The sequence below is a fragment of the Podarcis pityusensis genome (assembly GCF_964106645.2).
Source record: "Podarcis pityusensis genome assembly, chromosome: 3".
In the NCBI taxonomy this organism is placed as follows: Eukaryota; Metazoa; Chordata; class Lepidosauria; order Squamata; family Lacertidae; genus Podarcis; species Podarcis pityusensis.
This window is the reverse complement of record NC_138026.1, coordinates 32,659,750-32,672,169: the sequence shown is the minus strand read 5'-3', so window position 1 is coordinate 32,672,169 and position 12,420 is coordinate 32,659,750. Positions and strand designations below refer to the sequence as shown.

Genomic DNA, 12,420 nt, shown 5'->3' with positions numbered 1-12,420 from the left:
CCACACTTCATTTGAAACCGGGACCCTTTGCTGGAACATAATGACAAACTGATGTTCTGTGAAACTGAAGGTAGAGGCTAACAAAGTTGGTTTCCTGGCCACACAGGAAAAAGAGAGAAAAGGGGAGTGCAGGGGCTTGATGTTTTGCTTGGGCTTGTCCACAGAACCATGGTTTAGTGTAACATGTAGATATGTTGCCCAATGTCAGTTCAAAACGTGTCTTTTGCCATATATTCCTCAGATAGCCTTGTACTTTAGTATACTTCTGATAACCTACAACATGCAATTGTTTGAAATTTTGCTTAGGCATTTGTTTGAAATTTAGCTTTTCTATATTCAACTTCCTATAAATTGTTACCAGTGGATTTTCATACAGTGAAAGACCATGGGTTTTCATTTCTCCCTGCCATTCAGTTATTTGATTGAGCTGCAGAGCTGCTTCCCCAGCACCAGGCATTGCTGCTGTTTACTGGGGCAGTATAGGGACAGAGTAGGGTTGGGGCAAGGTTGGGGCTGCGTTGAGTGCACCAGCAGCAATGCCAGATTGGTTCTGCTGGTATGCCTGAGCAGCTCTAACCTAGCTGCCACCCTGACCTTATCCCACCAAGCAGCATTGATGTTGGTATTTTAGAGGGCAGCTGTGTGGCACCATCCCATCATATAGCCATTCTGACTCCAAGGTGGTGAAGGCAGACTTGCATTCTATAAGGCGGTGACTTGAACATATATTTGCTGCAGTCTTAGGCAAATGTGTTTCCAGGACAGCAAATGTGTATTCAAACCACATCCATATCACTTAAATTGTTGCCTATCTCACTGATTCCCAATGTGTGGGACATCCTGTCCTGAACAATGTAAGTTGTTTTCTTAAATCAAAATGATTTCTGTATGCACATTTTTTAATCCAGGGTGACAGGGGACCTAAGGGAGACCAAGGGCTACCAGGAATTTATGGGAAAAAGGCAAGTATAAATTTAATATTTAAAATTGTATTGCTGGTAGAAATGCAGGCAAAGTTCCCTGAGCTCAGCGTTGCATACAAGCTTTGGGGCTCAAGAAGGCTTCCAAAGGAGAGCTGAATGTCACTAGCCCCGGCCGCACCGGCCCTAAATAGGGCAGGCCACGCCCCCCCGCCACCCGATTGGCTGGCTGGGGGGGACGACGCAGCCGGGATTCCCCTGCTCTCGCGGGGGCTGAAAGCAGCCCCCGCTCACGTGGGGTGGGCGTGAAGCCCGCAACCCCACCTCCTGGGCAGGCTGGAAGTGGCTATGTCACTAGCTCCCAAATTCTTTCCTCCCACCTGCCCTGCCAGCTCTCCTTAACCCCACCGCAGCTAGCCCCACAATCTTCACAACATGTTCCTTCTTTCTGTGCTTTGCACAGGGAGAGGGAAGTTCTGTCCCCCTACCCCAGTGCTCTGGCTACATCTCTTCATGGCTAGCAGGACTTTACCTTGGTGTCCTGCTGTGCTGTTATCTGTCCTGGTCTTTGCTTTAGAACAGTGGTTGCAAATGTGGCATCCATCCAAATGCTTAGAAAGTTGAGGTAATTTTAATCTGCTTTAGTGTTTTAACTTTTGTATGTTTTTAAGAATGGTTGTAATTTTTTCTTGCTTTTATTATTGTACCTTTTTGTGGGCCACTTTGAGGTTTTTGGGGTTGTTGTTGTTACAATCAAACAATGTATAAACTTTGTGAAATGAAATGAAATAAACTCCCATCAGCCTCAGCCAACATCACCAATATTTAGGGGTAATAGGAGTCCAGCAGGATTTGGAGGGCACCATTTTGGCCAGACCTTGGTCTAGAAGACGTTGGCTGAGGCTTTCTTTTCCCCGCTGTGGTTGTGTTCAATGTAGTCCTAATGCTACGGTCCTGTCAGTGCAAGGATTTCTCCCTCTCTCCTTGCTTCACATGCCTGCTAAATCTCTTCCCACAACCATCCAGAGCAGATTTAGGGAGGTGCGGGGTGTGTATGGGGAACGAGGTTGAAAATTCTTTTGTGTTAGGGCTAACTCTTGTACTAGCACAAAAAGTTAATAGAATACCTCCCTGTGCCTTTCAAACAACCTCCCTCTCTGTTACTGTCCTACGCCTGGAGTACTTGTGGCATGTTTAAATCTCTCATTTTCGTGATTGCTCTGGAATTAGCAGGATGATGGTCCTTTCTCTTGTGATGGAGGGCAGAGCGTGCAATGATGTGTTCCTTTCACCTTTTCCCCCTGGTGACTCCCACCTTAGCCTTGGCAGGAGCTTTGTATCCTCCAGTGAAAGGCTGCCATGCCTAAAATCACTCCAGATATTCTATACACCAAACACACCCTACGTGCCATTCAGCTGTAGAGTGTAAGTGCTCCAGGTTTATGAACAATGGGACAATAATCTATCCTGCCACGGTCATGCTAGGAACTGATGAGCTGACTTCCCCTCACTGCATGTGTATGGATGTTGTGTCATGGATTAATCACTCGAATTGCCTCAGGTCGTGATGACACACTGGCTTACTTTGCTTAAACAATACAGTTGCCTTTCTTATTGCCTTCTTTTATTCTTTTGACAGGGTGCAAAAGGAGAAAGGGGTACAGCAGGGTTTCCAGGAATGCCTGGGAGGCCTGTAAGTTTCATGTTGTTGCTTTTGCTTTTCCTTTTGACAGTTTTCTCTCATTACATAATGTGAATAATAGCATCTTCACTGTATTGTCACAGGGAAATCCTGGGAGCAGCGGGAAAGACGGCCTACCTGGAAATCCAGGTTTTAAGGTATTTGAAATATTGAATCTATTCAAATGCAATAGGACAAATACCTTGTACTGAGATATTTTTCAGGTGCATATTTTCTCCCAAAAGAACTCTCGTCAGTCAAACAGGCTTACAGACTAAAAGGACAAGGCAAATAAGGGAAGGGGAGTTAGTGGGGAAAGAGAGAGGAGGGAGGTAAATTTGGCAGTGCTGGAATGCATTTGCTTTTCAAGCAGTCATTCCTATTCGCATTCCCTATAATCATTCATATTCTTCCTCTGCTGGTGTTCTGGTTTGGATAGAAGCAATGCAGCTACCCCCGCGTTTAGTCTTTTGGCCAAAGTCCCCTTCTCTTCACTTCTGCAACCCCAAGGCAATTGGCAGAGGAGAGGATGAAAAGATTTAGCACACATGCCCCATGCAAAGAGCTAGCAAAGATGTCTACCAGGAAAAAAGAAAAGAAGAAAGGAAGCACAGTATTTACTTAGTCCCAGGAGAGGTTGTCTGGGATCTCCCTTGCTAAGGAAAGCCTTAGTGGAGTAGCCTCCCTGGAGTTGGGGAGGAAATTGATTGCAGGCAGGCATGGTTTTTTGCCTAAAGCAGCCTGGTTGTTTCATTGCCTGTAGCCAGACGTTATATTAGAGAAGGGGATAGATGCAAAACATTTGTGAAACTTGCTGGGTCCTGTTAACTCCTGCATGCCCAGCTCATTAGTTCTCCTGAGACAGCTTGCACCTGTGAGAGAAAGCAAGTAGAATGATCCTACAGGTTGCATGTGGGGGAGGGAGGGAAGGGAGCTTGTATTTATTTGAGGGTGTGTGTGCATGCCTGTGTTTCAGTGGTTACCCTGTGGAAGCTGCAGCCTAACCAAAGAGCAATACAACTCAGGACCAGGTTACTTGAGAGACCGCCTCATCCCTTGAATACACAGTAGGACACTGTGTTCTGCAGGAGAACTTCCCCTGCTAGTCCCAAAGAGATTAGAGGCCCCACTGCATAGTAACGCAGAGAATTTTCAGGGTGGCTGTTCCTGTTTCGTGGAACAGCATTCTGGTCAAGCTACAACAAGCACCCTCTATCTGCACTTCCTGGAAACAATTGAAAACATTATCTGTGCTGTTTTTAATTATCTTTAAGCTGTTTTTATATTGCATACATTGCCTTGAGACATATATGTGGAAGGTAATTAATAACTAATAATAAAATGTATGTAAGGAGGACTGAAGTCATATGCAGTTACTTGTATTTCATTTATCTTTTAAATGCTGCCATTGGGGCCACCCCTGTACCAAAGCTTTCTTTGTTGCTGCAGCAGAAGTTCTTGTAGTTACCCCTGTTCCTGTAAACTCAACACATGTACAGTCCTCATGGATCCTTTCTCTTCATGAGTGGTGCTGGTTTGGCTGCATAACCAACAGCACTCAGTAGCTGAAGATGAGAAATAGAGGGAATAGGGAGAATGTATTGGATTGTCATCTGAATGGTTTTTCCTGCTGGTGATGTGGGCTCAGTGCATTCTTTTAAAATTCTATGTCTTTATGTTTGAAAATCATTACATTCTCGAGTCACTCTTTGATAATGGGAAGATACAGAAAAGGAAGAGTTTGCTGCACATATTCTCATTTTCTTTAAGCTATAAAAGCAGTAGTCTCTTATTTCTGCTGGAGTAAAATGTTGTCAGCTTGCCTTTGAACATCTGCTCTCCATAAAACACCACTTTACTTTGGGCTTTATTGTAATCAAAATCAGAGGATTTTTACAAGCATCTTTGGAGATTTCTGCTGGAGCCTTCCTTATTTTCTTAGAAAAATTCAGAAACAGATTTATTATTGGAAACAGTAAGAAATACTTTGCTGCACACCAAACCCATCCTTTCTACAATTTGGCCTCTGTGTGGTCACACACATGGGGATCCTCTTCTGTGGAATGATCCAAAATGCAACCCTTCTTTGTGAAATGGGTGAGTTTTTCTCCCCTGTCTCTTTCCATTGATTCTAGAAATGCTGCAAAAAATAGATTCAGCCAGCCCCTCCCTTCTTACTGCAGACAGATCCACATCAGGCATGATTTGCAAATCTCTGAATCATGGTTGCCGAGTTTCAAAGCTATAGCTAAATCAAGCCTGCACAAGATGTTCTCTATAGTTTCCCCATAACTGCTACGCTTCTTATGATAACCAGTGCTCTACTTTTATCATGCTGGCTCTTTGGTAACTATAGTTAACAAATTACGAACCACGATTGAGATCATGCACTCCCATTCCACAGCTCCTTCCCATTGCAGAATGAAGAACGCATCCAGTCCTTAACCACAGCTAAGCAATTAGTCCTTCAGCACCAGCGCTAACCATGGTTAAGGCTAGCTAGGATTTCCCCTCACAGTAGTATCTGAAATGCAATTTAAACTGCAGATTTGAATTCTGGGTGAAGGGGAACTGGACAGCCTTAATGTTGGCACTGACAGTGCTTAACCATGGTTTAAGGGGGAGGAGTGTATTTGCTTTGGGGGTGGGTGAGGGCAGATCACAGCATTTCTGAGACTGGCTCCTGGTTTCTTAATTGTCAGGGGAGTCACTGTTAATCTGCACCATCCCTTCTTGTTCAGAGGTGATTCAAGCTGTGGCTGCAAAGGAAGGATCTCACTTTGTAATTCAAGGCACTTTCCTTAAATTCAATCCACAATTCAGTTTTATCTTCACAACCCTGTCAGTTACGTTTAGTGTGAGAGATGGTGACTGATCCAAAGTCACACTCTCAGCTTTGTCGCTGAGTGGGGATTTGAGCATGGGTCTCCTCAGCCCTTGTCCGACAACCTAACCACTGTACCCCAGTCTCCCTTACAATGGATATCAGTGACTTAAGGGCTCTGCAGTATGAACCATCACAGCTAATGAACCATCACAGCTAGCAGACAGAAAGACAGCCAGGCTTTTAACAGGTTCCCTAAAAAGAAGAAGTTTGGCAGCATTATGCCCAGAGTTAGTTTTACTGCCAAGGCTGCCAAGTCAGCCTTTCAAATCAGTTTGTTTAGATTTGAATAAATATGTCGAAGTACGAGCAAGGCAACCTTCTTCCTTCGTTCTTGTGTTCAAAGAAAAATAGTGACTGGTGCAGTCACAATTCCAAAAAATAATGAGGGTTTAGATCTAAAGGACCATGTCTGCTTATGTGTGTTTCTGAAATTTGAGTAAAGCAGCCACTTGGCCTGCATTGGATGCCATTCCCAGAGGGTTCTCTGACATTCAGGAGCAGCTCTTCAGGGTGGGGAAGATGAAAGGCTGTAGTAGGGAGGAGCTTTCAGATATGACTAGTAGTCTGAAGACACCTCTTTGGATCTCGTGCAGTGTCTGCAACTCAGATGAGTGCAGGAGGATAACCTAAACAATGGCTTGGGGCAGTGGGAAGAAATGTCATAGCTATTCATGGTGATGTAATACTTTTCCAGCAGATTTTGCTCATTTCCTCTATATTGGCTGAAGAAAGTGCATGTCCTTTTATGAAATAAAGCCCTGCACTGAAAGGCAAACATTTTAACCAGTTAATATTTTGAACTAATTTTAACTGTTTGTCATCAATTTTAAGGGAGAAGCCGGACAACCAGGTTCTGCAGGACTAGAAGGACGACGGGGAGAGCCTGTAAGTCCACCCCAATGTTTTATACTTCAGTTATATTTTGCACTGATATTTTGTTACAGTTTTCAGGGGTTCAACATTTTTCTTGGAAATATATGTTTTTAGAGGTCTGGTGTCAAGGAAGTTTGAGTCCAGTTTGCTCTATTATACTGATGAGTAGATCAGGCTTACCCATGAACCAGACCTCTTCAAAATAGTGGCTCACAGGCATACATACATGCTTAGAGTCAGGGAACAGTGGGACCTACTTCTGAGTAAATAAACAGAGGTTTGCATTGCATTTCTATGTAGACCTCAGTGTAAGGATCTCACAGTGTGATGAGCAGAGATGGAAGGGATCTGTCATTTTTGGTTCTCTCCATTTCTCATTTTTCCAATCTTAAATTCAGTTCTCCATATTTTGGTAGCAATTTGCAAAAATACATATTTTTTAAAATCCCCACCAGCATTTTTGTGTGAATTTATTTTAACAAGCACATTTTTATGCAGTTTTGTATTTTTGCAAGCAATTTCTCCTAATACAATTCATTTTTTTATGTTCTTTTCGCTAATATAGGCATCTTTGTGCAATGACTGTATTTGGCTTCTTCTCATATTATTCTGGAAAGTACAAATTCAATAGATTCAGCTTTAAATGTGAACTGAATTGAATCCACCCCCCATTCCTAGTGATAAGAGAAAGTGGTTCTCTGAATTCACTTGCTGACATACATAACTAGAGTGCACCTGCGCTTGGGGAAAAATAAATTCTGAGGCTGCACTTCAAATTAAGATTCTGCCAATGTGAGTGACCTCATAGTTACTAGGATGCATAAACATTGGATGAGCAAGAGAACTGGAACTTGCTTCTTCTGATCAGCAGTCTCTGTGTCCTAGATAATGACTACTAAATATATAACAAAAAAGTTGAATTAACTGTATTGCCCACTCCGCCTATAATTCAAAATGATATATGTGTTTAAATGTTAGGTTGTTTCAAACACTTAGATTTACAGTTATTCTTGGGAACGAACATCAGAGAAATTATTATGTAGTTACAGTGGTCTGAAACTAGTGTACAGTGAGGATAAAAACTGGGTCAGTAGAAACATATGATACCTTTCCATGTCCAAAATCTCTGCTAGTAGGAGATGCTTGAGGAACATGCCTGGACCGCTGTCTGCATTTTTGTTCATTGCACTGACTTCAGCCATGTTTGGTGCCAGGAAAATCAGTGTTTGTATTCCCTATAAACAAACAATGTTATTCTGCCAATGAAATTTGGATGCAAATTGTTTAAGTCCTTCTTAAAATTTAGGTCTGTGTTTTATTATCCACTAGCCCCTTTGAGTCTGTAAAAAGGTAGAATATAAATCCAAAAATATAACCAGGTAGGTAAGTTGCCATGTGATTTTCAGATCTTCTTTCTTATATTTGAACTTGCAAAATAACAGATGCATTGGAATACAATTTCTGATGTAAGTGGAAACTATGGTTTCTCACTACATGAATGTGCATTCCTCCTCTTGGATGCATGCAAGGTGGAGACCAGAGGCTTTCATTTCCACAGTTCTCTGTGACATCTAAAACTGAACTGTGGTTAATGAGAACAAGCCTGGACCTAACCATTGCTTTCCATTATGTCTGAACTGGGCCTGTGATTTGTTCATTATTATGCTTGATGGTAAAAGACTAAATATTTTAGTAATCTGAGAAACAGTGATGTGTGTGATCTGGACAGAAATTTGTGTTCCGGAATATGATGGTAAAGCCCAACAACCAAGGATATGCATTTGAGTGGGTCACACAGTATATTTTTTAATAAAGCAAACCTCAAAATATATCCAGAGGCAGACTTTGGAATTTTGAGGCCCATGGGATATCCCATGATACATTCAGTCCATTAATCTCTTGATCTGCTGAGAGTTTCTCTAGGGAAATATGCTTTGCATATGGTTAGAAATGGACAGATTGTCTATTTCTGATCCATTCCAGTTTCATGTATGTTCATTGATAACTCAATTCTTGTTTTCCCATGAATCGATGAGCTTTTTTTAAAACAACACAAACCCTCACATAATTCCTAATAAATATTCATTAATTTCAGCTGTTCAGTGTTAGCCAAAGACATTACTGCATTAAGACAAGGCTGATTACAGCTTGTCATTGAGTCTAGCCATCTCATTCAACTGAAGTCAGAATGGGTGCAGCACTTGTTCTGGATCGGGAACCTCGTAAATTCTATTTAGAAAGGATGGCAGATGTTAAAAAGAAGAGACATCCATCCTTATATCATTCTAGCTGTCCTCAAGAACGTAGGGCTACTCTACAAAGATGGCTTAAAAGTAGCGGGCGATGTTTCGCTACCTTGAGTTACTGTGAATTCCTTGAGAAAATTGTATCCCATGGTAGCTTTCTTGGATTGATATACCCCTTGGAGGAGTTCTGTAGAGGAGCAACCTGGGTATCTTTTTGCATGTTCACTGAAACCCTGTTCATGCATTTTTGCATGGACTTGTGCAGAGAGTCCAATCTCCAACTTCTTTGGTTATGGCAGCTTTACCCCCAACCACCCAGGGTTCCAAACCATGAAGGGAAGTCTAAATGTATTCAGCTGAATGCACCTAGATTCCCTATTCAAACCTTCCTGCTCTACACATGAATGCACGGGTGGAGCCAGCATGCACTGGGTCTCTCAACATGGTGAATCCTTTTTCCTCCATGAGTGCAGCCTTTAGGGAAGCTAATTCCTTGATATTTGCCCAGACCCAGACTATAGGCTTGATGAGTGGTGGTTGTGTTTTTTTTTTTAATTTTAAAGGATGATTGCAACAAATACTTAAACAATCTTAGCTGTGATCATTTGGAATGATTAATGTTTTCATTTTTCAGACAAACCTAATGGCTATGAATTCAACAGAGAGTTAGGAGCTCCTAATCTCATTGATTGTGCTCAGTTATTCTGTTACACTAGGAATGTATTTCGTAATTCTTTTGGCAAGGAATTTGTTTTACAACATATATGTAGCTCTGAACTTCCTATGCACTGGAATAATTTATAGGGAGAGAAAGAAAGGAAGAGAAAGAAAAGGTGCTGTGTCTGGTTTTCAGGAAGCAAATGGAGATGAAAGAGAATATAACTTTTTTACACAATTTTATATTTTAAAAATAAGTAATGCATGCTGTGGGCTTCTTTTAAAATCTGGTTTCTTCTCACTTAATTTCCTTTTTGAATGCACTTCTAATTCAATTTGTGATTATTTTACTGTAGTCAAATGTTTTATCTAGCCAGGCATTGCATAATTTTACTTGACTTTCTTCTCTTTTCTTTTACGTTTCTAGTTGTTTCCACATGTATAAGATGTTTGAGAATGATGCAGTCTAGCCATAAATGAGGAATAGAAGCCCACTCAGCCAAAGCACTGCATGGTTTCTTTGGAATGCTTTCCAGCTACTTCTATCTTGTCTCAGCTTCCTGCCTCCTTTGTCTTTTTCCTCAAGCCTACCCTAACTTCACTTGCTCCTTCTCTTGCCTTTTCTGCATCCTACCTTCAATCTTCTCTCTGGCCTTTCCCATTACATTAGCTTCTCTTTGTTTTCTCAGTAGTCCTCCTGCTCCTGTGTGGGGTTTAAATTGCAAATGCGTGTATGTGTATGCACATATGCACAGAGGGACAAAGCCTCCACCAAACACTATATGCCTCTCTTTCCTATGCACAAATCTGCTCATAATTGCAGACAGCACAGTGTGGCTAATGGTAGCCACATTTAAAGCCATATGGTAGAATTAAAAGCATGTTACCTGAGGGAACTCTTCAGGACTGAATCCAGTGTCTTGTTCCACTCATGAATGGGGCTCTCCTGTCTTCTGCACCGTCCACTCTCTGTGAATCTGCTCCGATGTGTCCCCCAATCATCTAAAGCAGATGTTGGGGGGGCTTATAGGGAGGGCATGGGGGTAGGAGAGGAAGAGGAAGTCCAGAAGTGCGAATGGAATTCCATTGGATACAATGCTAAGACTGCTGGGCCATTGGTTGGACTGTGCCCAAGTTTTTTTAATGGCTAATTCTTCCAATGCAGAGGAGAATTGAGTAAGAAAGTTTGAAGAGCAGCAGACTAGACATGTCATCAATAGTAGTGATAGCAGATGAAGGGATTGGTGTTAAGATATAGCTAACAACAAGAGCAGGTATGGTGGTCTGAGTACTAGCCAAGGAAAGATTTTAAGGATATTTATTTTCTCCGAAGACTCTTTAAGTTTTTGAACAGAGATCAGATACATAAAATGGCACGTTTGAGTTTCTGTTTAAAAGTAGTGTTTGTCCCTGTTGCTCTTGCAGAAAACTTCTGTACAGAGAAAAGAAAGATATATTGGAGATGTGTGTCCTGTTGAATAGGGTTAATTCTACAAAGGACTTCCCCAATGGCTATTTTCCCCTTAAGCCAGTGAATCATGAATTATTCCATACAATTTATTCTAACACTCCCAGAGAGTGGCACTTTTCCCATTTGTAGTGCTTCCAAAGATCCTGTTTCCCTTGGTGGTTTAACAATTGCATGAAAAATCTGTTTTGTATTAGCGTTTGATTAGAGACAGGCATTCCTTATCATTTCAGTTAATGCAACCCTTGCAAAATTTGTATTTTTTAATGACACGGATTGAATTTAACAAGTTTTGCGGCAAGGCCTAAAAGATAGGCCTGATCTTTTGATCACCCAGAAATATTACCCTGACAATTAAGGTAACGTCTGCCTTTCCAATCAACCGCATACAGTACATTGGCTGTTAACTTACTTGGGCTATGAATCTGTGTGTTGCATGTAAAGAATTCATTTAGTGGCTTTTTAAAACAATTCCAGAACTCAGGATGGTTTAAGTGTGAAGCAAACTCTTAAAAGGGGTTTTGAATGCCTTTCTTGAACATCTTCCTTTGGGCCCAAGCCAGCCCTGTCACTTAAAATGAATGCAAGTTAGGAAAGAGAGTAAACTATACCCGGAAAGCAAAGGAAAAACCCAATTTTGTAGGCCCTTCTGGGGTTGAACAGACATTAAGTAGCCTTTGCAGCTGCTGGTAAGGGATATTTGAATAGGAAAACAAGGCTGATGGGAAACTACTTTTATTTTAGCAGCCTCTAAATTGTGCAGGGCATTTCTCAATGTTCCATATATTAATCATTAACTTTACTATGCTTGCTTCGGAGATTCACCCAGATATTCCAGATGTGTCACTTATTGGTGAGTCATAGGAAAGTGGCTGAATTCAGAGAGGCTTGATCCAGATACCTCTCTAACTGGGGCTGCTCTGCCAAAAAAACTTAGGATAAAGCCTAATTCCCATAGGTGATAATAGGCTGCAGCATTTCTTCTGCTCGTTTTCAGGGCTTGCTTCATTCTGCCTTCTTGCCATCTTATTTGCCCTTATCAGAGATAGTCAACTTGGTGCCCTCCAGATGTTGGACTACAATCTGCCACAACCAATGTTGGCAGTGGTTGTAGTTTCCTACCATCTGGAGGGGTGCCATATTGGCTTCAGAACAAATGCCAGATGTGTATTGTTCAAGAACGAGTGACTGAATGCCTTGCCTAGTGCCCATGTGAAACTCCCTTCAGGAGATAATCCCCTCTCTAAGGCAACCTTTGTCAGGCCTCCAATAGAGCTATTTCTCAAATTCCCACAGGCGGCCCATGTGCCACCTGCACGCACAAATCTGTGGATTTAGGACACTGATCAAACACTGATATTAGAAGTGGAACAGGACAAGACATTTCTGACCTGCTCCTAAAATTATTAGGTACCAATAATTTCAACAACTACAATATAGATAAATGAGGATCCTTTACTAGGGGTAGAGTTGGCACACCAGTCAGTTGACCTGTCAAATATAATTTGGCTGTGGCCACCCACTGTCAAGAATTCCATGAAGCCAAGAATACTATGTGTAGGTGGTGGTGGACTAGCTTTGACAAGCATCACTATGGTGTCATTAGTTAGCAAGGGCAGGAGTGAGACTAGTTTGTGTCCAGGAACTGTGGCTGGTGGTGCCATACCAAGCATGGCAAAGGTTCTTCT

The 12,420-nt window shown here is 41.8% G+C and overlaps 1 protein-coding gene across 1 annotated transcript in view; it reads left to right on the top strand.

Annotated features, from left to right (window-relative positions):
- The window catches only part of COL21A1 (collagen type XXI alpha 1 chain), a 108,647-nt gene that overhangs the window by 69,222 nt on the left and 27,005 nt on the right, over window positions 1–12,420 (top strand). The window contains exons 14-17 of the mRNA XM_080998098.1: window positions 909–962; window positions 2,560–2,613; window positions 2,706–2,759; window positions 6,320–6,373. Of these exons, the coding sequence (XP_080854224.1) occupies window positions 909–962; window positions 2,560–2,613; window positions 2,706–2,759; window positions 6,320–6,373 (216 nt within the window). The remainder of the gene's footprint in view (window positions 1–908; window positions 963–2,559; window positions 2,614–2,705; window positions 2,760–6,319; window positions 6,374–12,420) is intronic.